The following is a 27525-nucleotide window of genomic DNA, read 5'->3' on the forward strand; positions in this document are numbered from 1 at the left end:
CGGTATTGGGAAGGCGCTACTTCCCCCGCATTGCCAAAAGCCCCTCTTGACGCCACCGCCTCAAACCGTGCCAGCAAGAGGACGGCTTTTCCGTGCCGCCGAGAAATACAAAAGGGTTTTCGCACGCCAGTTCCGCGGAAGGCAAGCTTTGGCGCCAGCTGTAGCAGTTTGGTACATTTAAAAGATGTCCTGGTTGTAGATATATTTCGGTGAGATTTCAGCAGGCTCCGCTCTCCGAAAGCGCTAACGACCCCGGCACTTCGGGCTGAGCACCCCGAAGCGAAGCTTGGGAGTCGGCACGTCTCTGACGAAGGCTCACAATGCGCGAGCTGCAGCCCAAGTACAGAAGCGGGGAATGCGCTTTCCTCGATCCTCTCCATATTGCGGAGTCAATACCCTTCTCCTTCCCCCCTCCCTTGTCCCTGTCTCTGCGCCGCCGGCCCCCGTCTTTAGATCTAAGTTCCCTGTGTATGCAAAGGCCTTGTTTTAAGTCGATGGCGGACATAACAGAGATGAGTATTGGCAGACGCTCCTCATATTTTGTTTTCCGAGGCTATAGTTGAAGTAAAGAAATTTTCAAATTCGATGCGTCGAAAGATCGGCTTACTCACCCCCGTAACATGTGGTGGCCTACCTCCGGGCCTCATTTTTGTTCCTTGGCTTTTTATTGCTTCACCAATAGAAGAAGTTGATGAATAATGCTTATCGTTACACTGATGCATGCACTACTTTGGACATCGCCTTCTCTGCCCTGCTGGATCAGCAAAGGGGCCAACTTCGCTACAGGGAGAGGTCGGTAGGCAAATGACGATGGGCAGCCTTCAGAAGTAGCAAACTTATTTATTTTACATACTTTGCTTAAAAATAATTAGTGGATATATTCGAGCACGTAATAAAAGTAGAAACGTGAAGCTCACTATATAAACCGCCAGTTTACGGTTTACACTTGTTAGTCCCCAAGTGCATATAGCTACGTAAGCCAACTGCTTGACTATAGCCTCCAACTCCCTTTCTCCGGGTGACTACAGGCACATATGTGGGCACACATGAGAAGGAATATTGGCGCCTTGCAGTCGCAAGCTGTTTTATTTTGTTTTGTAACGGCGCCGTACGCCTAGGCTGAATGGTTCTCTTCTTCCATGTGGAGAATGCTGCGTGAGAAGGAAGGGGTCTGAAGTGTCCCTCTGTAGTTTTTCAGATCGGAAAGATGGATTGTTTTTGTCTACCGCCGCTTCGTTCACCTATAATTCAGCCGATCAAGGACAAGCAGCCGGTGTCTTCCACGACATATCGTTGCCACCACTCGGGTGACAGATTCCCTCGGAAGCACAGTAGTAAATACCATTCTACTTCACTGTAGTAGTACCGTAGCGCGCTTCTTATAACAGGCGTCGAGTTCGCAAAACGTAAGATCATAAAGCCCAATGAGAACGGCGAGTGAGTGTGTTTGTTCAGTTTAATTACATATGTGCACTTTATACCCCTCTTTTCTTTTTTTGAAATGAGGAAACGATGTAGTGTAGGTATACATCACATCTAGTAGCTAATTAGAGTTGGCACATGATTTCTCAGAAAGACATTTACAGCGAATTAAAACTAAAATCGCAGCTCATGCACCTAAAATGTGGGTAACGCAAATATGCATAGGGGAGAAAACCTGGGCCAGGGGGCGCTGCGCCGCTCTGTGCGTCAGCGCCCTCCATGGAGATCCCGTCAAAACCTACGCGCAGTGCGGCCGCGTGAGCACTATAGCCGCGTCGTCTGCTCCCCGCCGCATAGGGAACCAAAGCTGGAGTTTGGATGGATGGATGGAATATAGGAGCGTCCCCTTTGAAACGGGGTGGTAGCAGTAGCTATCATGCTCATTTTTCTCCCTATATCTTAATTATTGATTTAGAATGGTTAACTAAACCACCATTCTATTTATTAAATTTTGTTCCTATATTACTAACATTATGTCACTTCTCTGCCTTTAAGCCACCAATCTTCCAGTCGTTTTTTGCTAGTTTCCACCGCCGGTTTATTCACCCGGCCACTGTTATCTCTAAAGCCCAGAGCTTCAGGAACAGTGACTGCGCCTGCATCAACTTCCGGATGGATACCACTGCATTCGAGTATAATATGGCCAATTGTTTTACTGGAGTTTCCACATACAGCACATGCGTCATCTCCATTGTTAAACTTCTTTTTGTAGCTGCATGCGTGTTCTAAGGCACCCTGATCTAGCTTAAAAAAGTAGGGCACTGCCTCTTGAGTTATCAAAGAAATCTTCCTTCTTGATCTGCATTTTCCACTTTCGGTATAATTCCACACTGTTTTTTTTTCCATCGAATTTATCCAATTTTTACCTTCTGTGTTTTTCACCTGTTGCTTAATGCTCTTTATTTCTCCGTCCTTGTTACTAGCATACTTACTAGTTAGTTTCCTAGTTCTTTTCCTCCATTGTGAGTAAACGCTTTTTAGGTACAGGTATTTAAAACCTTAGCTGCCCATCTGTTACTGTCCAATTTCCTCAGGCGTTCCTCATATATTTTACTCTGAGCTTCCCGTACTTCGAAAGTGCGGGAAGTCCGCGACGCCAGCGCTTGGTTTCCAGTGGAGCGGAGAGGAACTACAAAACCTACGCGCATCCGCGCTGCTCTCCAGCACGTGTTTGTGCGCGCGCGCTCGGTTGTTTCTCTCCTCCTCCGGCCGCATTCTGGCCGCCGTCGCGCTCCAACAAAGGGGGCAAGAAAAAAAAAAAAAAAACGAATGAAAAAGTGACGGCGCGCTTTTTCGCAAAACTCGTGAAAGTGTTTTTCTCTCTTTCGTGTTGAAACGATGGTTGTCGGTTTTCTTTTTTAGGTATCTCGTACCGCTCGTATCTCGCATCTCTGTAACTGGCGGTGCCGCAGCAGCCATCGCAGAACCAAGTCGGCCTCAAGAAACAGATATCTGTCATTAATGCCATCACTCGGCGCTTATAAAGGGAAAACACATACGTTAATCGTCCTATCTTCATACGCGATCCTGCTTCGGGAGCTCAAAACTGCGCATTCGCTAGAGGAGATAACTGAACTAGGGATTGCACAGCGTAGCTGTGGAATTAAGAAGACAAAGGTTTACTTGGAGAGATGTCCCCGCCTGCATGAAAAGTCGTCAGGCATTTCCTCTTTCTTCGTCTCACGGAGAGAGGAAACTGCCGAAAGAATGGCGTGCCTCGGCTTCTCGTCAGTGATCCAGGTCGTTAAGAAACCTCTCATCGTTAAAGGTAGATAAGTGATTGATTTCGGATGGCAGCGCCACAGCAGCGAACTCCCCCTGACCGCTGTCAGCAGGAACCAAAGGGTACGTAAGGCGGCATGCTTTGTGCCTTTGTAGGGAACGCGTCCTAAACGCGCCGAAAGCAGGCACCACGGCGCCGGCAGCATCGCCTAAAACGTCTGTCCCCAAAGAGTTGAATAGGCCCCTTTCAAGTGAGCAGTCACAAATGGAAAGGAAGCTCCCCAACCAGCGCCCGGAGCACTCGTCGCTGTGTACACGCGTATCAATTCTCAACGAGAAGGCTGGACCCTTCATTCCCTGAACAACATGCAAGAGACATCGAGGTGCCGCCTCAAGTCCTTCAAAATACCTGTCGCTTGACTCTGCCTTCGAGTACCGAATTCGCGTTCATGTTATTTTTTTTTTGTCTGAGCCTGCCAACAAGCGCTCTTTGAAAACAATGTCCGCGGCGATCAATTAATCATAATTTCTCACTTTCGAAAGCACCGATAAAAAGCGTGCCTCCTGACAGCCTCTATGTCAGCCGGGGCACAGAAAAAAGCAAGAAACACCACTGGCAAAGAGCGCCGGCTTTGCGCGCACAGACGCACGACCATCCCCCCTCGTCCTCACTCTCCTTCTCCCGCTCCGCTTGCATAGTTCACTGTAGCTTGCACGTGCGGCTGCCTGTAGCACGCGCTCCCGAGCGAGCGGGCTGCGCAGACTCCGCAGACAGCCGCGCGCAGCGCGGGCGCGGATGCGCGTAGGTTTTGTAGTTCCTCTCCGCTCCGCTTGAAACCGAGCGCTGACGTCGCGGAGCAAACTCCAGCTTTGGTTCCCTATTAAAGAAAAATAATTAAAAATCCGGCAGCTTTTTTTGTCGTTCGTTGTGACTGACGTTTTCGCTTTTCCTTCTATTCGCCTACACTAAAGAAACTCGTAAATTACGAAGAAAAACTGAGTAATACAAAAATTGTTCAACCAACTTATGCTTGCCACTATGCAAAAGGCACGGTGTAAAAGCCCACACGATATTTTAAACTATACTAATCGCCTGTGAATGGAACTTGGGTAAAGCAACGAAAGGAAAGGGCCTTAGTTTGATATGAACTACAGATAAAAAGCCTTGCTCCAAAAGTGTATACATGCGAACAATATACACGTCAGTTAAGAAAGTTCGTGCACGGCCTGTTTCAATCCCATGGGCCTTGCTCATCAACTTACAGTGATCAGTCGTTGAAAACTTTTTTTTTTTTTTTTGAGAGAGAGCATTATTTTTCACGCAAAGAAAAAGCTTTCAAACTGCCGGCAATCTCTGCTAGCTCATTTACAACAGTCCACATTTTTAACGTTCTAGAATTGGAGCGCTCATAAAAGCATGATTGCAGGGTGAGTGGTCAGAAAGTGGTAAGGCCGGTTCTGGGACTTCTATGGCTGTCGTATAAGCTTACCTTTGTTGGGGCTTGCGCTCGCCAGCTGGGCTAATAATTATTTGCATGTAGGTAGGTAGACAAAAATGTTTTTCATTCTGAACCATTGAACAGACAGTGTTTATTTCATAAAAAAGTAACGAAAAGGCAGTGATTATTGAGATGGCCCGAAGGCGCCTTTAAAGGAAGGGCTCCACCTCCTGAACTTATTCAGTGGCAGGGATGGCCGCGACTTCTAGAGCGTCATCCTTGTCCTTGCTTTCTTCGTCCGTCTTCCGGTAGCGGGCCTCGTCCATCTTGGCGACCCACGCGCGGACTTTGTTGGAGAAGGCCTGGTACGAACTGCCATTCTCGCGCAGGTAGCAGTCGCCGTCCCAAGTGGTGTACACGGTGTGTGGGACGCCGCGCACCCAGACCTCGACCACGAAGTGCACAGCGTCTTCGGGCGAGTCGGCGGCGCTGCGAAGCACGGGTACAAACTCGACCCCGAAGCTGGATGACATCACTTGCGGCCTCAGGTTGCCAATAATAAAGTCGACGCCGGTGCGCACGTTGTCTTTCTCTTCGTTATTGAGTTTGACACCGCGTACGAAGCCGAAGACGCTGATGCCGTAGTAGATGGTGCACGACTTCCAAGTGTTCAGGAAGGAGCAGGCCACTTTGGAAAGTATGCGCGCCGACACCTGGCGCATGTCCTTCACAGGGCGCAGTTCGTGCGTCTCGTCCGACCGGAGGCGCACCAGCCTGCCGCTGATGTAGAAGCGTCCGCCGCCTCCACGTATCGGCGGTCCTGTGACGCCACATGACAGGGTCAGATCTGATCTCACGTCCGCCGGGCACAGAGGCTTGGCCCCGTCGTCGCACTCCAGCGCCTTGCTTGAGTTCTTATGGCTTTCCAGTCTGTCTGGAGTCGGAGCCAGCTGCGTAGATCGAGCGCCGGACGCCGAGCCCTGTTGGACGTAGTCCCAGTCATCTGGCGGCCGGTCACGGTGAGTAGGCTCGGAGAAGGAGCGCTGGTAGCCGTACTCTTGACTCGAAGATGCACGATCGCGGGCCGGGGGAGGTCCCAGGAATAAACGCAAGCATATATCGACGTCTTGACGAAATGTGTCGTTTCCGGTGCTCTCGCGGACTTTCAATAGAACGGCAATCACATCCGAGTCGGCGCTATTGGCGCGAATCCTCTCGTCGTTAAAGAAAATGGAGGATAAAAGGTGCAGCAGGGCTTTCTTTTCATCCTCTTCTGGAATGCGGCCGAGCGATCCCTGCTGCTTGCTCGCCAACTTGTCCAGCCGCGAGACCATTCTGTTCAAAAGGCCAACGTTTGCAACAGCCTCGCGGCCTTGATAACGGCGACACAGCAGAATCAAGCAGGCGAGGGCAGCCATCCTTGTCTTGTAGTCGGGACAGAGGATCAGGTCGGACAGGACATTGATGACTCCTAAGTCCGCCAGCTTACTAACCATGTGTGTGTAGAAGGCAGTGTCCTCTTTATCCGGATCGACGATGGATCGCACTAGTTCAACGCACTCTCTCACTAAATCCAGAAATGGCACGGCCTGTACGTCGCGCACGACAGCCAGGCCCACGGCAGGCGGCATCCTTCTGAAAGCTGGAAGAACGTCGACGAGGTTGGCCCAGTGGACAGAATACATGCGGCCATTGTCGATCTCCCAAACGACTGCTGTTTCTTCGATCACCTTGAGCACAAGCACCCTCACAAACTCTCCGCCGGATACAATCAAACCTGCCACATCACCAACGTCTGGGGGATCCTCTCGAGGTTCGCGATCAACCACTTTGCTGCTATATTTGGCCACTGCGCGAACGTTATCACACATCTTTGAGCCCCTGTACACGACAAAGTGCCGGGCATCGATGCAGCGTGCGACGTCTAGCGACCCTTTTTCAAAGTTAGCACTGGCCGCGGGAACAGCTTCGCGAGACGTCTCCGCTTCATCTACTTTTTCCAGTTCCAAAGTGTCGCCGCGATCAATAGCCACAGATGCACGAAGAAGCTTGAAACTGTAGGTTAGTGTTTCGATAGACTTCGCAGCATCGCCCAAGAAGTTCTCCCAAACCTTCTTGCTGGTTTGATCGTCCAAAACGTTTATCTCGCCTATAAGCTTCCGGCAAGGCCCGCGCATCTCGTAGTACTCATCCAGCTCCCTCGAGCCGACAGTGCAAATGCGGGGCTGCCCGAGCGAATTGAGGCTGCAGAGCTTGACCAAAAGTCGCATAAAATTGGTATTGTTGAGCACAATGCGTCGACCTTCGGGATTCTTATGGATGGTGAGCCGAATTTTGACTAGTGTTCGCTGGGCCAAACGGCAAACACTGCAAATGTAGACGTTACCGACACATTCGCGTTCGGTGTGCAGCGTAGTGAAGAAATGGTAAAACTTACGGGTCATTTCGTGGATCGTTTCGAACCTGGGAATCATATGCTGCGGCTCCAACTTCTCCCCACCGCAAGCCTGAGCTGCGTAGCCAGCAGCGCGAACATCGTCGATGCACAGCGACGGTCTCGAGCTACGCTCACGCTTATCGTCCGATGAGCTCCAGCCGTCGTCGAATGTGCTCCAGCCATCATCGGATGAATGCGGCGAATCATCAGGCAGGCAGCTGCCCACCTCGTTCATTGCTGCAAGGGCGTCCGAGCACGGCATCTCTTCAGTGCACTCCAGTTCACTGCCACTGGCTTCTTTCTCCGCCATGCTTGCCGCGGTCAGTTCTTGCTGCGCACATGAATGGCTGACAGCGCCGAGAACGTTTTCTGTATCATCCATGCCTTTGCGCGGCTTCGCAAACTTTGCAAATATATTACGGGTCCTAATAGCTTAGCTGCAGTCGACGTAACAAAAAGGTGAGAAAAACGCAGCCGCGGACGACTAACGGTCTTCCAACTACCAAGAAAAGCTTTTCAAGGAAGGTGTGCGCGATGACGATTGGATTGATGGCAGTTGATAACCTCAAAGTTTTCATCGAAGGATGCTTACTGGTTTCTTGCCATCCTGCCATTTACGAGCCACTATAAAGCGGCAATCGTAATACCGCGCGCTATTTTTAGCATGCATTACGAAGAAAAAAAAAGCGTGCCATGCGAAGCAGAGTAGATACTACACCGTGGTAATCATTCACAACGATAGGACGTTGAAGGGGACGCACCTTCGTGATACCACCGCTGCCGTTTGGATACAGTGCTCTAGTTTGGCGAAACCACTAATCTCCATTAGTGGAACATATGGCCTCCGTGATCACCCCCGCGTTGAGGTCATGAGTGGAATCAGCTGGCAAATCGTTTCCTTCATGGCCATAGGTTCATAGCGAAACCATAGGCTTGGAGAAAACGAAACTACGTTTTGTTTCGTTAATTCAAACACGAACCGGGCAATTCCGAGTTAACTGCGCAACTATACTTTCAATGGCGAATTGATCGTACTTCGGAATGAAAAACGTTAATTGTATTCCATCGCCTATGATTCTCGAGCTCGCGTTAGAATAGTTGCGCTCGCCGCATTGCCCGAGTGTGCTAAGCACAGCTGATGTTGCTGCGCTAACAGGGTGTCCCAGTGTTCCCTTCCTTAGAACATTTTTCGTTCGTGTTTGTTGGGGAACCGGAACCGATCTCAAGGACGCCTTTTATGGGCCTTTTCGCAGCGCGACTCCAATTCATTTTGGTTTGAGCTGTCAATTTCTAATATGGATGCAAAAGTGTTGAGGTTTAAGCATGGCTTCAACTATATAAGTAATAATATCATTGCTTTCAATTTAAAGGCAAACTTGATAGTGCAACCTATAAAAAAATATGACAAGACATTTAGAAAAAAAACAAAAAAACTTTCTATTTATTCACGCATATTGCAAGCCATAGTTGTGGCCCGCGGAGAGGCCTCGTTATTACTCAGCAACAAGAAGGAATATAGAAGATAACAAAACATATATCACAGCTGTGCTAGGAGCTATTTAAAATTTTTTTGCAACTCTTTCAAAGTGCTTCAATTCAAATAGATTAAAGAGATTTGTAGTGTGCGAGTTTCTGGAATAGTATTGCTACGGGATGTTCCTTAGCTTGATTTCTGAAATTTGCAATTAAAATTAAAGTTAGTAATTCTATAAAACTCTCTTTCTGTGGTATACTACCTGCTTCCCACAATATGAAGCAAGGTATTTTGATTTCAACTATTATCTTACCGGGTATGTTTACCAGTTTTTGTTTTCGCTGGGGTGACGTTACATTACATTGAAGTAATACCTGCAAGTTATTCCAACAGGAATTCGGTCACGGCATCATAGCCCATCAAGCTTCAAATTTAAAATATGGTTCATGACCTGTCACAACTAATCTATTATTCTTATTTACATGACACTGCAGACCTCATTATGGTTCAGACAGGATGGTCAATAATTAAAAGAATATAGATAATAAATATGAGTAATAAAGAATATTAAGTAACAGCAATAAATATACTGTGCATGTAAAATATTAACGCTTTCATTCATTGGGCATCAAAAGTAAGGCAAGTTTTGTTGAGTTATGTCACTCATTGTCTTGACTCAACCTGCAAGATGTTCAGCATAACGAGACAGACATGTAAGCTTCGAAATGCTAGACTGCCAGAGAACAAGGTGAAACAGTAAATAGCACATCATAATGAAACACTCACACATGCATCAGCTGCAGGAGCACCTGTTGACAAAATGCAGGGGTATAAGAAAATACATATACAGCAATTGTATGTGGAGTGTATGCAATGGTTTGTGCGAGACAAATTTAATAGATTTCCACGCAGAAGGATCTCAAAAACAAAAAGAACAGCTTGGCAGTCTGCCCTAAGTATAAAATTTGTTGCCATGAGCCAAGACTAGAGAACAGTTTGACATATGCTTTAGGGCAAGAAGTGTCTGTCTGAGACTTAGTTATCGCTGGAGGAAGTTGAAACATAGCAAATGCCCTTTGTCAAATGCTCGGTCAAAGATTGAGGGATGGTAGTTTCTATACACGACAATACCTGTACATCACATCTTTCATCTTGTCCAAACAATCCGATGATTTTAGCATTTTTGTAAGGCAAATTATGTTCACAGAATAAAAAAGCTCTCTTCGAATGCCTTCAAACTATCTTAGGTCTGCACCAGCTGCACTATCCTATCCCAGTTAATATGAATGAGTTCATAAAACCCATCCCATTGCTAATGTCATTCGAACTTAATGGGATCAAAAAGTTTGGAGCAAAACTGATTAACTTCACTTGGATAAAATAATCATCCACCATGATAGCAGTGCACAATAAGAGTACAGCAAAGTCATAGTGGCCCTTACATAGAAAAGTTAATGTGAATTCATAAAAAGCAACAGACGTAGAGTTGGACACATTAAGAAAGTAAACTGTCCAGAGGGCACAACAACAATTTGAATTATATTTTATGCACCATGGCATGAGCATCATGAAATTTACAAAATGTTTTCTTGTCAATAATGGCCTAATAGACAATATGAAAGACTGTGTAAGCAATATACAGACCATTAGTGTATTACTACTTCTGTCAAAGGCCTTACACTTAACAACAAAGGCTTCAAGAAAGCTATGATGTCATGACCCCCTCTTCAAGCTTCCGACCTATGAACAGGCAGCGTTCAGAAAAGAGGCAGCAGATTTCAATTATTTCATGCATGGAATGAACAGGAAACTAGCCCATGTATTTTTTTTATCTAATGCTTTTAAACATTGAAAGAAAAGTGAATGTTGCAGCAGAAACTGAAAACAGTCTACATGCAGCCTTTAACTATTATGACACAGCACATATGCACATAGCCAGATGGAGGATACAGAAAGGGATGAGACAACTCATCTAGGTTTTATCGAGACTTATCACATAAATGTCCGTAATATTGAAAAAAAGAATCCTGAATTGCATTCATAAATGCCATTATAAAACCTGTGAATCGTATGCTTGCCATGCATTTAGTGTACACGCTCTACCAGCTTACAAAATGTGGTCAGCTTTTTCTTCAGGGAATGGAATATGATCCATGTGGTCGGCTAATAACCATGCAACATACAAGACATTCTCAGAGGCAACTGCTGCTAGTTAAGTTCTGCTAGTTCTTATTCTACAAGGTTACGAAAAATAACTATTTCACTGCTCAAATTTCACATTTTATGTGTTCATTTTGCAGTCTAGAGAATAAGCTAAATGCACACCACTTGTGCTCTAAATAGAGATTGGTGCTCTGGTTCATACCCAAAGCTCACTGGTCAAAAGATGGAGTCATGCTCATCTACATACCACATGTCCAGTGAGCCCATACAGATTATTCAACAGGTACTTTTCTCACTTTACCTCGGAATTCAGGATACGTTCTGCATGTAGATGCAGATAGGATGTCAAATTACTTTGCTAAACTATCAAACAGTTAAACAACTTGAATGCTACAGTTTTAGCTTCAGTTACCCTTGCGCAACACCTTTTCTTTGGTCCCAAAGCTAAAGTGAATATCTACCTTTTGGAGTAGCTGGAAAAACTACTTGTTTGGAGTGGCTTTAAAAACTACTATGCTCGCTATTGGCTTGCTTAGTAATAAAAAGATCAAAGTTATCTCTTTTCTGACCTCCTGCATAAACTAAGAAAAATCTGCACAAATACAGTGGTGCGTGATGCAAAATCCACGGCAAAGCTCATTAGAGACAAGGCAAGCTGCTTGATTCACAGGTGAGGAAAATGCTGATTCACTATGGTCGCAATGAAATGATCATGCTAATAGTAGATTCTGGAAAGACACAATTTTTGAAAAATGCCAGCCAAAGCACGACACATGGCATACAAATATGTTGCCTTATATATTATGATGTTTTATGATGCAGTGAACGCTTCAGGTTCTTAAATATGCTGCCATGGTAGCCTTGGTCTCTTCGGAGCCCTTTTTAGGGCTCTGTGAGCACCTACTCCTCCTTGTGTGCCTCAACCTCTTCCCCTTCTTACTCGATTCTAAAACTGACCACAATGTAACTCCTCAAAGCAGATTGCTTCATTTTGAAACTATATTGAGCATGGCCGTGCTCTTCTGAAGAGCAGATCCGCAAGGTCTTCTCTGCATGCATATATGTTAGCAGGAAGGGCACAGAAGCTAAGATAAGCAACATTCCAGAGCTCTTTTGGAATGCTTTTCGGGTTTCCCGGGAACAAGAATACTGAGAAATAGTGGCCTAGCGTCATATGCAACTGGATATGTGTGCCTCTCACAACCTAACCTTTCATTTGCACTAGAGCAATGTTGAGACGTAGTGTGACACCAAGCAGAAAACAAAGACGAAGTTTCAGTGCATTATAGCATGGACGGACTATCTCAATGCACATTCACCACCTGCCTAATACTGAATGCTTTCTGAGAAGCTCCTTTTTTTTTTACAGCTATACGGAGGTGGTGTGCAGGACGTCCCTCGAATTCAGAGCATTCACATCCAGGTTAGCGTATGCAGTTGCTCCTGGGGTTAACGGGTCTGCGTACGGAACTCGTTCCATTGGGGACGACGATTGCTGAAGCTGCTGCTTTTGTGCCCCCTGCGAAATGGTACACAATGAGCAACAAAGGTTATGCAATAGGAATTTATCTTTAGAACAGTACAAAAGCAGCAAAGCAACAAAAATTATATCATCTGATGATTGAATTCAGAATGGTGGTGTCAGCAGCAACATGAAAAGGCAAGTCATTTAACCTGGAGAAAATTTTCCACAAAGCTGCTGTGGCAATGGTTTGAATGTCGTGTTCACACTAGGAACTAGGAACTATATTAAAGGTGGCAAGGAAAGCTACATAAGAAAAAAAATGATGCAAAAAGAACAACAGGTGGGAGGAGACCACTAGCCAAAGTCTTGATTAGATTACTTATTTTTGTTTATGAGAAGACCGATTCCCTTGCAAAAATGTGGACTGGTGGACTGAGACTCCCTTCTGCCTGTTGTTCATTTTTGTTTTGTGCCGTCAAGAATCCCATCTCCCTGCTAATCATTTTAAGGCACTAGTTCCCGCATGTTCACAGCATTCTCCCACACCACTGGGTTCTGCCTGGGTTAAGAGTGAAACTGATGAAAGGCCAGAAACATGATAACGGACTCGGTGACACATAATCCAACAATCTAAAGGCGTTCAGAGTTTTTCCATGCTACAATATGTACTTCTGCTGAAAATGAGCAACCAGGGGTGGTGAGGGACAAAAAAAGCATGTTTAGAATTTTGACACAGAAGACAGGCTAAGTGAAATTCTAATTTCTTCTTCAACGTAAAAAATTATGGTTTATGCATGTGGTGATTTCACCATAGGGTGGATCAATTTCGCATGCTGTAATGAAAGGAGGGTGTACTTTTTGGTACCAGAATACTGAGCCTGTCCTACACTGTGAAAAGATAAATATTTAAAAAAAGAAACTGCATTTTACAGTAGCTCCAAATTATATATCTTGACGAGGCCTAGTGATGAAATTTAAAGGGCTCTACAGGCCAACACATTCTAAACACTGAAATCATACTGAAATCCAATTACACATATCCTTATTAACCCTACTGACATTGGCTGAGCAGCAATTAAGAGACATTTCAATTACTGAGATATATGTACAGTTGAAAACAGAATATTATTTTCTGGCTTTTGAGTCAAAGGTTTTGTGTCACTGGCTGTATGTGACTGAATTTGTGATTGCATCACTGACATGAAATAATAGTTTTCGTGATCACTAGTAGAGTATGAATATGGCCATGTGGTCTCATCCCAGACATCCTCAAGCAAACCTCAAGAAAAAAAAAAAATCTTTATCATGGTTATTATAACTGGAAAAGAAAAAAAATACTGCGTCGTTTACTGCAACTCCTGGCACAAATCAGCAAAATGGCTTTCCAAGGGAAAAAAAAAAATTTCCTCCAGAGTGTTCTTTCAGATGTTTAAATAGCCGTGCTCCCATATTTACCCATTTTGTTAAAGCACTTCCGAATGTGCTTATTGCAATTGTATCAGGTGGGTGCGCACAGTTTTTACATATCTAATAACCAACTAAAAGTATGCTGAAACTAAATTCAAAGATGACCATTTATACTGTTTTTCACTCAGTTAATAAACCTCTAGACAATACAGTAACAATAAGTTTAATCATGAGTGTGTTCCTTTGGTTAAAGAAGTTTCCAGGAAGAGATATCATGAACACAACATATAAATCAACTAAACAATGAACTGTATGGGCTGCTTAGACACAGCAATCAATATTGTAATTTCGCTATGTCTAAGGGAACTGTTGTAGCACACATTTCCTTATTAAAAACTCTGCTATAGTTATAGCAAGTTTGCAATATTGAAAAAAGAATGTTTTTATAAAAGTTATCATAAACATTCTTATTACAAAACTATTCCTTTGTTTGTGTAACATAAAATGTTGACAACCAACCAGTTTACTACTATAAGCTACTTGAAATATCACATCATCAAAAGCTATAAATCTGTGAAAGGAGCTAAGACTGCTTATTCATTGAGATATATACAGGGTGTCCAAGCTAACTTTAGCCAAGGGTTAAAAAATGAAACATTTGAGGCAGGCCAGAAAAACCACTTATATATGACTGTCAGCCATCTGGCACATCACTGGGAATTTCTCGTTTTCCAAAACTAATTAGTAATTAGATGATTTTTCTAATTTACTAACTATTGCCTCTAGACAATAAATGGATTTCCAAAGTTTGAGAGAACCTTCTAAAACCCCATTCCATTTATTTGCGATAAAGAAAGCTTCAATAGTATTGTTTTTCCAAGCTCTAAAAAAAGCCCGCGAAATACAAAAAATATTGTATAAAAAATATCAACAAAAAAAAGTTAGCTTGAACACACAGCACCTCCACCAAGAGATGTTACGGGGAAGATATTCAGTCCGATAGCTGTCCACACAACGTTAAAGGCAGCACCGATCTCACCACCCTCAGCATCGTCGTCTTCTGCGAGTCTGTCTCACTTCATCATCCTCAGCACAACCAGCGAATACCACTACGTAACAATATATATACAAAACATGCACTGCAACTAGACCAAGTCATGCTAAATAAACATATGCATACCAAATTGTTTCCATTAATGATAAACCAGAAGACACCTCAAATTTCACAATCAGTATAGGCATGCTCAAAGATCTCATTAAATATGTCATATAAAACACACTAAACAGGTCATGCATGCCTGGGATATGTCCATGCATTATATCCTCATTTGTATTGTACCCATGTGTTAAACTGTGCTCCGTATATTATCCTTGCATTTCGACAGAGGTATTGCAGCTTTCCAATTTACGCAGAAAGATAAAATTGTAGCACTTTCTTTTAATATTTGTTTATTTATTTAAATACTTTTTCATGCAGAGATGTAATTGCACATTTGGGAACAGCATAGGGGCAGAGGCCTTTGTACAACACAACAGCCTTTAGCCTCTGCCCCTGCAGCAGGAACTCTATCCACTCTGCTTAAGTCCACTGCAAGCCTTAAGTATTGTGATAAACATATGTGTTGAACAAATAAAGCTGTTCTTTGAAATTTTGGCCCTTTGTCATTGCAGATAAGTGCCCTTATTTGTTCCATTCTTCAGCATTTGTTGAACTGTCATGATCTACTATTTCTCGTGCCTACTTTAATTTGGACCCACTTGCTTTACTGCGGTTGGCCTACAACCCGAGAGCCTGCTTGGAGATGGGTTTCATAATTCAAATTAAATGTAAAAAAAAAGAATAGAAGAAATGGAAACTGGAAAAATATTCAACATTACGGAATAAAAGGCATTTGCACTTCGATGCCATTATCTTGTCCACTTACCCGGAACCACCGTCGCCTGCAGCACTCAATGCAGCAAACGATGATGGGGCATCCGAGAAACAAGAGCAGGAAGCTAAACGGCGCTAAATAAGTCAGGATGGATGTCCAAGAACTGAAAGAGCCTTTACAAGTACAAAAAAAAAAAAAAAGAACTGTTTAGGGCAATTTTTCTTGGCTATAACTTTTCTGTTGTTTCATAGAGATTTATGATTATTATTAGCCTCTGCGAGCTACAGCTTGATCTAGGAACAAATTTCCGATAATCATATCTCTAGGTGCCTGGTTAGCTGTAAATGACCTTTCCTCTATAGCAAGGGTCTCAAACACATGGCTCGCTGGCCATAAAGGATTTCAGCTTCTGATATGGAAAAATAGCACTCCTCTATTTTTTCACTCTTTGATGCGCAAAAAGAATCCTATGCCCCTTCACATGCGCCTGTGTTCTTGGCTAGCTTGTTGTGGAAAAACACGAGAAAAAAATGTTTTCATTGACGTGGAAGTATTTGCTGGAGCTGTTGGCTTATTTTACTTTTTTTTTTAGATTTGGATTTATTCTCACTTCATTTGTTTACTTTTTAACTTTGTGTGTTATCTGGTTTTTGCACCTTTTCTTCACTTGAACTCTTCTTTACTACAGGCCTATCAGGTAAGAAACTCTGCCAATGGGACTCACATGGCAAGAAGAATTTGAGGTTCCTGCTCTAAAGGAATGGAGCTGGGGGATCCTTTAAGCTGTTTGAAAGGACTAAAGTTCCCTTCTAGACTTTCTTTACCTAAACAAAAAGCTGAACAAAGACCTGTTCCGAATAGCCTTTCTATGCTGAGTGAACTGGACCAGTCATTAGAGACAAAAAGAAACAAAAAAGACAATACATGGAAGCTGACTATGCACAAGAATCAGAACACGTTGTTCTGATATGTCAATCATATCAAGCGCTTTCCATGAAAACAATAATCAGAGGTAAAGGCAAATTAATTCTGTGTAGAAAACATGCACCATTTTTGTTGCATACAGTGAGGCAATCCTTTAGTATACAAGTCGATATCTACTAACATGGCTTTCAAACAACAAATTTAGGAAGACTTTTCTACCAGCTACCTCTCACACACAGTATTAAGCAATGCGCAAATGAGCAGACGACTGCAGCAAACTCGGGTCATTAAATTCTCAGGTGCAACGCTTTCGAGGGTAGGGTTCCACAGGGCTTATGAGCAAAGTATAGAATGAAATATGATGCTCAGCTTTACTGCGCAAGACACCAACGATTTTATGCCAGCAAAGATCCTGGCTATAAATTTAATAGTAGTCAAATCCAGCCATTTAGGAAAAAGAGGTTAATAATTTCAAGAACATATCTAGAAGGAGCGAAAATCCTGGGAAGTAATTAGGACTGGCGTTTCATCCAAGTGTCATCCAAGTGTCAAGCATGCATTTCCCCAGCTAATCTTAAGTACAGGGATGTTTGTCTCAGTGCTATCTGATTGTTCTATCCTATTCAATTAATGCTTAGTGCCACTAACTATTCCCCTTTTCCTGTCCTTCGTAACAGTCACATTGCTGGCAATATTTTCTTTATTGCCTGCTTTTGTTGCCTCACACTTCATGTAACCACCAAGTGTGACCAGAAAACATCTTTTGCGCTGACACTTAATTATTGCCGCGGCCGTTCACGCTTCGTGTGAAACTGGTGCACACTCTCGCACTGTGTATTGAACATCGCCATCTCCTTGAAGTTCCATCTGCTTCGCTTCATTAACCTATAGGTAAAAAGGCCCCTGTGCCCAGATAGTACTTTTTGTGAAGATAATGGAGTGGTAGTGATAGTCAAAGTGGCGACTCTAAGTGAAATGCTTTCGCATTACTGCAACTAAGGAGACTAAAGTGCTTATATAGGTAATTTCATATTTAGGTAACTGCATAAACATATGTGCTCTTCCTACCCTGTCAAGAGACCGAAGGTCTGCAGCTGTAACACACAAGAGGTAGAAATTAAAATGATTAATGCGAAAAGAAAATATATTTAATAAATTGAAACTAAAAACTGAGACAATAAGAAAGAACCTTACCTGTCTTTTTTCGGTTAAAATCCCACTGCCATGCTTGAAAATTCTTGGGCGCTTCTTCGAAAGTCTCTTTGGATTCTTCAGATTCAAAGGAATGAGCGATATCCCAAAGAAGACTGCAGACAGAGACACTTCTAGCTGCATGCTGTATTAAATGATCCATGCGCCTCTGTCCTAAAGTTGAAGTGAGCTGGTTCGGGAAGGACTGCTCATGAAATGAAGCAAGAAATTACAAGAAACATGTCGCTATAAGCGAATAGTTGCTCAAAAGCACAACTTTACATAAAAGTGATTTGTTTTCAACAGTTTGTGCAAATACATTAAAATTCTGACAAGCAGGCAGTTTTCTTCTATTCATAAGCGGCAGCGAAGGCCTTATTTCCTTGCAAAAAGCTTCGGCCATACCGATAGCATTAAAAAGTTTAGTTTAGTTTAGTTTATGGGGTTTAACGTCCCAAAGTGACTCGGGCTCTAAAGAGACGCTGTAGTGGAGGGCTTTGGAAATTTCGACCGTCTGGGGTTCCTTAGCGTGAACTGACATCGCACAGGAAACGGGTGTCTTGCCTTTCGCCTCCATCAAAAAGGATGGTACTAAAAAGAAACTAGCCAGCGCAGAACCTTGAGCCAGATATCACTGACCAAAGAAGGCCTTTGCTATTTCATAAGAAGGAAGCATTTAGCTTCCATCCTGGAAAAGAAAATGAGAAAGGACTGAAGAAATTAGAAACAGACACAGGCCTAACAGATTTCCTGCCCAAAAAAGTAACAATGTACTACCAGTGTCAAATGAAATGCAAGCAGAATAACGGTGATGCAAAAACATTCAATCTGTTAGCTCTTCAAAAAGAAAGAGGAACGCCACCCATTAACACTCCCGAGAAGTGATTCTTATGCCTTGATGAGGTGGAAGTAAAATTTCAAATTTTCAGTGCCGCACCAATGAAGCCTTATATTTCTGTTCTTGCCATTTCAAATATTTTGACTGCATTTCGTTTCACCCAACACTACATCTACATACTCTCAATAAATAGAAGAAATATTTCAAGAGCACTTCTGCAACTGAAAGCAACTATATGAATGAAATGTATGAATGTGTTACATGCAATATTTTATAGTTTCACATAAGTACACACAACATTGAATAAAAGAACACCTGATATTGAATGCGGAATGATGAATACGTATGAAAAAAAAAAATCATTTTTATATACCAGGCATTTGTAGCACAATGATAAACATGTAATATGTATTCTTTTTAATGTAAAAGTGTAATCATTGTGTACAAGAAAATGGCTTTAATAGAGAGCTGAAATTTCACTCATGTGCGAGCCGAGGTTTTTGTAAACTGTGACAAGGTGTTCCTTAACAGCAGGCACATTTATTCGAAAATACCTTTGACAAGGTTTCAAGGCATACCTTCCATTTGTGATGTTTTATCTTGGCTACAAAAATATATTTAGCCGGGGTCTAACCTCACTTAAACCAATTAAGATGTGGGAAAGCAATGTTTGCCATGGCTTTTCTTGGCAGTTTAGCATTGAGAAAATAGCATAGTGACGTAAGTGGACATCAAAGCCCCTAGGTGGTTTTAAATTATTGTGTAGCCCTCCCGTACCGTACCTCTTTCTCTATTGCACTCCAACTTTCTTCCCTTACTGTTGTAGAGGAGGTGAGGAGGTGAGCGATGCATTTTACGTGTGTTGGCAACTGAGGGACTAAGGTGTGTGTTTGTGTTGTGGGCCAGACGTCATGGCTCCTAATATTGTATTGCGCTCCTAATTGTGCAATAAATAAACACCCCACACAACAAACGACAACGAAGACCAGAACAAGAATGCTCCAAGTATGTCCTAAAGATCGCCACATCAAGCGACAGTAATTAGCAACCGTAAGAAGACCATCAGCAAGCTTAAAGTGTCAGGCCTAATTCTATGGATTCTATGCTTGGGCAAGCAACACAATGGCAGCTCAAAGCAGCGCTGATTGGTAAGCTCGACAGTTTCGATGACACCACTGAAAACTGGTCGAAATTTGTTGAAAGTGCTGATGAACAATTTGTGCCCAATGGCTTTCCAGAAGAGAAGAAAGTGCGGCCATAATTACAAGCATAGGTGATCCTTCGCAACCTGACTGCGCCAAACAAACCTTCGAAGAAAATGTATGCAGACATCAAACAGTACTTGGGAGGCTACTTTTCACCTTTATACCACATGAAATGTCTGAGCAACATGGGTTCTACAAGATACTTCAGAGAGGAGGTGAGCCTGCTAATGGGTATAAGGCAGAATTGCAGCGGTTCTCATAGAAATTCAACCTTTGGGTCAACTTTGAGCTAAGCACTGCGACATAAATTTATGTCTCCGTTATGTGCAAGTCCAGCAATAATTACTAATCACAAAAAAGTTGTGCCAAAACATGAGCTTGACGAAGCTTTGGCACATGAACTCGCCATTAAGGACATTGCCAAATTCAATAGTAAGGAAGAAGCATGGGATTCTGTTGCGCATGTCAAGAAGAAAGTGCATAGATGTTACACATATGCATCCTCCATCAAGATACAAGTTTTTAGAGGCTGTTTGTCACAAGTGCAATAAAGTTGGCCACACAAGTACAGCATGCAAAAGCAAATCAAGTGACACCATTAGGACACCACGCAAGGCAAGCCCTATTTACAAGAAGAATAGCAGCATTTAGAAAGTCAAGCACATGCCACTGAAAAAGACAGTGATGCATTTGAACTTCTAGCACACGTCAACAAAAGTAGCGAGATCTGGCTGAAGGCACACACTGAAGGGCACACATTAGAAATGGAGATGGATACTGGATCCAAGCACAGTAGAACTTCTTTATAGTAAAGTCACTGGGACTTGCAAAAATCTTTACTGCAATCGGGCCTTTACTATATCAGTTGTTGGTGATGACATGTTCCTGAAGACATTGTCTGCTAATTAATTGCCTACTTACAAAAAACGTCCTGTTGCTTAATTAAAAAACAAAATACACTAAAATTCCTTCCACTTCTTTCTTATTGTCTCTTCGTGCCATTTTCATTTTTCACTTATAAGATTTTTTTGTTTACATCTTGTGGAAGTACCCCTTAAGCATGAGGGCAACATAACCAAGTTTGATTTCATGGCAAAACCAAAGCCTTGCACGAACACAGCGTCATCTTCCACTGTCTTCTAAAAGGCAGTAGGTGAGAAATGCACGCAGCAGTCAAGCACTGCTAAACAGCATACACCATGCTTCCACTTCTCGCCACCACTGCTCATGCTGCACAGTGCTGCGAATTTCGGCCGTTTCTTCCCTCTTCCCTTCCCTATTTCTTTCTGCACTTTTAGCCTCTCTTACTTTTTGAACGGACCACGCCGCCTTCTTTCCATATGTTTGTAGAGTTTTACTCTTTCTTTTTTTTTTTCCTGAGCGCTGCATGTTTTCCCTCGCGGCTTCAAGGCCTATGTAAAGTTGGCTGCTTCTGAGTTCTGCTAAGTCTGGTGGTAAAGCTAGTAAAAAAAAAAAAAAAAAAAGAAAATCTAGGTGATATATATATATTTTTCAAATAAGAAAAGAACACATTTGCCTCGCGATCCTAGGTAGCGCATGTGCGACGATGTCATTTTGTGGGAAGTTGTCTCCGAGGTCAGACGCACTTTACTATAACCAATTTTTACCGAAAATGTCTTCACTATAAAGGGGGAAAAATGTACAGTCGTGTACAGTCGATGGACTGAGACTTCAGTTTCATTTTATTATATCTGAGTTTACTATAGCGGGGTTCTACTGTATTGTCTTGTACCAAAGAACATGTACGAAGTGTATCTCTCTTATCTGCTGATGAAGAGAACTCCAGTAGGGTTCAAGGCATTGACGGGTCAAACCTTCCGCCCTAACAGAGTTGTAATAGCCAACGTCAAGTTTGGAAAGTTGATGCAATGTGTGCAGTTCTTTGTGGTTGGCACTCTAGGACCTCCTCTTTATGAAAGAAAGTGGAATAATTCTTTCAACCTTCCCGAGCTGAGCAGGATTGACAACCAACTGGGGCGACGTGCAGATCAACTGAACTAGATCTTCACAGAATGCACGGACGTCTCTGATGACTGCATTGGGAAGCTCGAGCACATGAATCTGAGACTGCATCTTCAATATGGTGCTTGAACCAAGTTCTACACTTCACGATAATTGCCATATGCCTTGAAGGAGCAAGTGAACACTGAGCTTGAACATTTGGAAGCAGTCAGCATTTTAACAAAAGTGAATCACATTGATTGGGCCACACCTATTGTGCCTGTAGTGAAACTGTCCGCATATGTTCAGACTTCAAAACTATAATCAGCCTTCACCTGCTGGTGGATAAGTGTCCCTTGCCTCACACTGAGGACATATTTGTGATATTAGCACGAGGATAGAGGTTTTCAAAGATAGATCTTAGACAAGTCTACAAACGGAAGTAGATGAGTCCAACCCTCTCTAGACGATCAGCACAGAAAAGTGCCTGTATTAATACATCAGAATGATTCATGGTATCTCTCCTGAGCGAACTACGTATATGGCAGAGAGCAATTGATCAAGTGCTGAAAGGAATCCCAATATGCCATGCTAATCAAGATGACGTTGTGGTCACTTGTGAATCAGAAGATCCACATCTCAAGAACTTGGCACAAATGCTTAGAAGACTACAAGAGAATGGGCTGAGCTAACCTCCAGAAATGTTCGTCCTTTGTGCACTCGGCAACTTACTGTCGTTAGAAGCTTGCTGGAATTGGGTTATACAAGACAGAGGACAAGATCAAGGCTGTGATGGACACCCCTCCGCCCAAGTTCCCGTCTGAGCTGAAGTCGTTCCTTGGCCTCGTGAATTATTATGGCAACCTCATTCCAGAGAGGAATTTTCTCAGCCCACTGCATGGCTGCAAGAGAAATCATCCCCATAGAAGTAAACAAAAGAATGCTGAACAGAATTTAAGCGAGCAAAAATTATAGCTTTAGAAACTGTCTTTGTGTGCTATAATCCAAACCCGGAAGTACATCTATCATGTGATGCTGGCCCTAATAGACTAAAAGCCTTCCTTTAGTAAAGAAATGCCTGATGGGAGTGAAAGGTCAGCTGCATTTGGACTTCGAACCTTGAAAGCTTCTGAAAAACTGTATGAAAAGATAGATAATGAAGCACTAGCCGTTTTTTAGGGTATAACAAAGTTCTATGCACATTTTTATGGAGGACACTTGAAGCTGATTGCAGACCATCAGCCACTAACACGTATCTTTAGCCCAACCAGCAGTATTCCTACAATGCAAGCAGCACACATGTAACGATACGCTTTGTTTCTAACCGGGCTTGACTACAAAATACAGTACCACAAGTCTTCGGGTAATGCCAATGCGGATATGTTGCCCCGCCTTCATTTTCCGGACAGTCCTCAGGGCGCAAACCAGATGAAACTGAACTCTACTACCTGAAACTAGTTTAGCAATTACCTGACTACCTGTAATAGCTCATCAAATCAGAGAGGCCACTGAGCATGACTGCGTGCTACTGAGAGCTGCTACTATGTTGTGAACGGGTGGACCTGTAGAGACAAAATAATAAAATCCTTCCATTCTGCCAGTGCAGAGATGAACTCTCTGTTTACATCATGGCATCATTGTTTGGGGCAGGAAAACTTATTTCAGCCACGTTGCTAAAAGCAGTCCACAACGACCTACACTCTGGACATCAAAGTACCATGAAGATGAAGGCGCTTCCATATTTGTTTTGTGGCCATCTCTCAACATCGATATTGAAGCCACCACAAAGAAATATGCTGGGTGCTCCAGCGAGAGCAGCAAGCCTCCAAAGCTCTCTCTGCACCTGTGGGAAGTGCCGAGCGGGCCGTTGTGTCAAGTTCATGTGAACTTAGCAGGGCTATTCCTGAACAAATTCTTTAATGCTGTTGTCTTGTTCTCAAAATGGCCTTAAATTCATGTGATGAGCTCAACTACGACAGAGAACACACCGCAGATGCACTGCGCAATATGTTCGCACGTCATGGCATATCAGAACGCATTGTACGGACAATGGTTCTCAATTCATGTCCGAAGAGCTTTGGACCTTTCTCATGCAGAATAGCGTGCAACATACATTTAGTGTGCCGTATTACCCAATGAGGAATGGGCTTGTGGAAAGGTTCATGCAGTCCTTCAAGCACAGTATGATGGCCATGAAAGGAGAGCGATCTGTCATTGACAAACTTCCTTTAGGCATTCCGTACGATGCCCCACCGCACTACTGGTGAGACACCAGCAAGCCTGTTTCACAGGCACAAACTATGCACTCTGCTAGCACTTTTGTACCCACAGCACAGTGGACATATGCATGGGAAGAAAGGATTATCTCAATCAAGTATAAGCTACAGCGCTCTTTTGCTGAAGGGGAAGGAGTTCCAGTGCGCACCTATACAGACACAAGTAAGTGGTCACCCTGAACAGTCAGAAACAGAACAGGACCTCTTTCATATGAATTGGAAGGCGGAAAAACACCTGGAGAGTTCACACTGAAAAACTGCACAAAGGCTATATCAACGACAAATGCCATCTGGATCTGAAAGCTGAATTCCAACCTGGTATACAAACCTCATCGGATGCTCAGGGATCATCTACTTGTACTCCAGACGGGGACAAACCTGCCTCACCTCAACATGATCAGTATGTTAGTGCACCAGAAGGTGAAGTTAATACTCCAAAGGTAGCAAGCAGTCCCCTTGAGCCTACCTGACCCTGCCACAAACCGTTCAGTGAGAGTACATCGATGACTTTGATAGGCACTGAACCTCCGCATTAGTGCTCTTTGCACCAGTAAATATTTGCTGCACATATATATTTTTTCATAGATAGCTTAGGAAAGTACCTTTCTAGTTGTAGTGAGCCTGAGTGAGGGACATTATTGGACATTTGACCACTGCGCAGGAATTACAAATGTCCTTACTGGGACGGCTATTTGTTATTATTTGTACACCATCAACCATCAGCTCTAGCCTGCTTAGCACATTGTCTTCGACGCACGGTGACAGCGGCAGAAGTTGATACGGGAAAATGAAGGAGGTACCTTCCAGGGCTTAAAGTCAGGGGGGTCTAGAGGGGTCTGAGACCACCCCGCCAGTATTTAATAGAGAGGGGTATGAGACGCCACCGCGCTCATATGTATAAGAAGTGCATGAATACTAGCTGCCATTTTTGTCAGGGTTCTGAGAATTTCACTGTAACTAAGTTTTCATAAAACCATATACACATTTTATATACCCGCGAAGGAGAAAAAAATATTTTTTCCCTTTGTATAAAACGATGTGCGAAACAGTAGGTCATTAGCTGCTTTCTTTCTCTCCCTCTTTATTTCCCTTTCTACCTGAGCACTGCCTTCAACATCGCGCTTTCGAAGGGCGCATTACAACTAGTAAAATGAAAAAAATTTTATTGCTACGGCTATTCAATCTAGCTGCTGGTGCATATGCAAGTCATCTAAAACTTAAATTATACCGATGCATGTAATCAAGGAAGTGCTAGTTCGACTTTTGCAGAATGAAATGGAATGGGGATATGTACGTTCAGAAAGACGGGATATGTATTGGTTCGTGCCTAGCCCTGATTTTGAGCGATATGTTTTTGGCCTTGCGTGACAAAACACTGCAAGATCGTTTGGAAGGGTTTGGTGTGTGCCGCATTTTTAGATTTGTTGACGATTACTTTGTTTGTACAGTATGACAACCTCAGCTTTGAGCAGCAGTTCCTAAAGATTCATTCAGTGTTCACAGAGTGTCTTGAACCACTGGTTATAACACATGAAAACCCACTTAATGACTCTATCATGTTCTTAGATCTCGCCCTTCATTTCATTCCGTCCCATGTGTGTTGGTCGTACGAGCCTCGAGCTAAAAAACCCATATCCTGCAATATGCATCAGCCCATTCAAAACCTGTAAAAGGGCCATTATTCAACAGCGCTGTTGTGTCCTCCTCTTGTTCTGTGCCGTCCTTGCGCTGTAATAATGAATGAAGCTAGTGTCCCGCTCGCTATCCGAAAGTTTTGAAATCTTGAAAGAAGCAGGACAGAAGCAGGTAGCAAAAACAAACAAAAAGCATCGAAAAATATACAGCTTCGGAAGTAACTGTCGCGTTCACGGCTCTATCTGGGTGATATACAACAAAGAGGGCTTCGGAGGCGCCCTCGATCAATAATCAGGATTGTTATTCTCGATTAATTTTATCAATACTGGTACGCTTAAATCTACCGCGCGACAAAATGTGTATACAGACGGGTAGGCGACCTGTGACTGCAGCGTACAAATAAAGGGAAATAATTAAGTGAGTTGGTTACTTCTTGTTTGCTATCGCCGCTTGCAAAAAGAAAGCCTTACCTGGCAGCTTTAAAAAGAACACAACACACACGAGAACCAAGGAGTTCGGACGGATGACATGAGCGAAATTACGGCCAATTGACACTGCACTTCACTTAACCAGGCGCACAAGCGTAATAACTGCTAGCGCGAAAGTTATTGCCACCGATTGCCGTCGTTTTCCACATGTTTTGCGTTGCGGTTGAGAGGAAAAACGCGCTGACCGCGCCTTGTCGCCTCGTTTTTCAGAAACGTCTTGAACACTTCTATGTTTTTTTTTTTTTTTTCTGGCGCCGCTGCTGCTTCCTAGTGTCTAAAGCACGAACCAAAACTTGAGCTGGGTCATAGCCTCCAAGATTCTAGAGTGTACTATAGAAGGATCTGAGTGGGCCGAATAACCGGTTCCGCGCTTGCTTGGAGGTGAGGCGCTCCGCGTGGAAATTGCTGCGGTGGCGCTGCGGTCGAAGTAGATTGGTTTGCGCCGGAGTCCCCGGAGTGGTTGAAGCGGCCGAAGCACGGCCGAAGCGTCAGGACTCTTCACGAACAGCTAGCGGCAGCGGTTTTTTGCGTGGCGTGCTCTTTTGTGTAATATCCTGCTGTTACCATCAAAGTGTGTGGCATGCCTAAGCATCGTCATTGCTACGCACCGGGATGTCGCACCGGCTACGCGGGCGTCAAAGCCGAGAAGAAGTTATCGTTGTTCAGCGTCCCGAAAGATTCGGTTCGAAGGAAAGCCTGGGAGCGGAACCTTCATCGCGTCGACAAGCCTCTGGATGAGAACTGCGCAGTGTGTGAGCTGCACTTTGAAGAGCAATATATACTTCGTGACTACGTGCACATAGTGGCCGGCAAAGAAGTAAGAATCGCGCGCTGAGTGCCCGCGCTCACGCCGGAAGCAGTGCCCACGCTTTTGCCCAATGCACCGAAATATTTGAGCTCGAAGGCACCCCCGAAACGTGCACCATGCAAACGCGGCACGTCTACCTTACTCGGAAGCCCGGGCAGCAAAAGGAAGAAAGCCTGCACAAGTGTACTACCTACAGCCGTGCACGACAGTGGAAGCTGCGACGATGAATCGCCAGTGGAGCGCACGCTATCGCCAGCCCTTGACTCCAACAATCTCAGATACCTGAAGACCCCTTCAGCATACTGGTCAGTGCATAATTTTCCCGACTACGAAGGCACTGTTTACGCACTGTCAAGCTTGGAAGCAAGCTCTGGCACGGTGACTTCAGAAAAGGCTGTTCTGTTCAGCCTGAGCGCGACCGAGATTACACACAGAACATTCCTCAAGGGAAAACTCGTCGCTGAAGGTGCTGCGAAGACTGTGCTCGAAGCAGAGCGAGTCATTTTTGAAGCCTCTGAATTTCTTGCATGTCCTGGTGCGAACTCTGCCTCTGCTATTTTAGAGAATGATCTCACTACAAAACTTCTTGAAAAAACAACGGTCATTCATGGTGCCTTCCACAGCAAGACATGCACAGGGATGACAACAACCAAAGGTAAATTTGTGGAGCGAACTGACATATGCAGTAAACTGTGAAGGTCGTTCCCCGTGCTACTGGGTGCAAGATTAGGTTGA

The 27525-nt window shown here is 43.8% G+C and overlaps 1 protein-coding gene across 2 annotated transcripts; it reads right to left on the minus strand.

Moving 5' to 3' along the window:
- Positions 1–4779: 4779 nt before the first annotated feature.
- LOC146181837 (uncharacterized) lies at positions 4780–26199 on the minus strand. Of its 2 annotated transcripts, XM_084576844.1 has the most exons (6): positions 25965–26199; positions 22316–22485; positions 17582–17783; positions 15515–15636; positions 9341–12236; positions 4780–7427 (listed from the first exon to the last, which is right to left on the minus strand). In XM_084576844.1, exons 5-6 carry the CDS (start codon positions 9346–9348, stop codon positions 4880–4882), a joined length of 2556 nt encoding a protein of 851 aa, XP_084432970.1. In that variant the 5' UTR covers positions 9349–12236; positions 15515–15636; positions 17582–17783; positions 22316–22485; positions 25965–26199; the 3' UTR covers positions 4780–4879. The 2 variants fall into 2 exon arrangements, with proteins under 2 accessions (XP_084432970.1, XP_084432969.1); XM_084576843.1 differs by lacking the exon at positions 22316–22485.
- Positions 26200–27525: the final 1326 nt, after the last annotated feature.

Source organism: Amblyomma maculatum, chromosome 8 (genome assembly GCF_055883805.1).
Source record: "Amblyomma maculatum isolate TAMU_Amacu chromosome 8, ASM5588380v1, whole genome shotgun sequence".
Lineage (NCBI taxonomy): Eukaryota > Metazoa > Arthropoda > Arachnida > Ixodida > Ixodidae > Amblyomma > Amblyomma maculatum.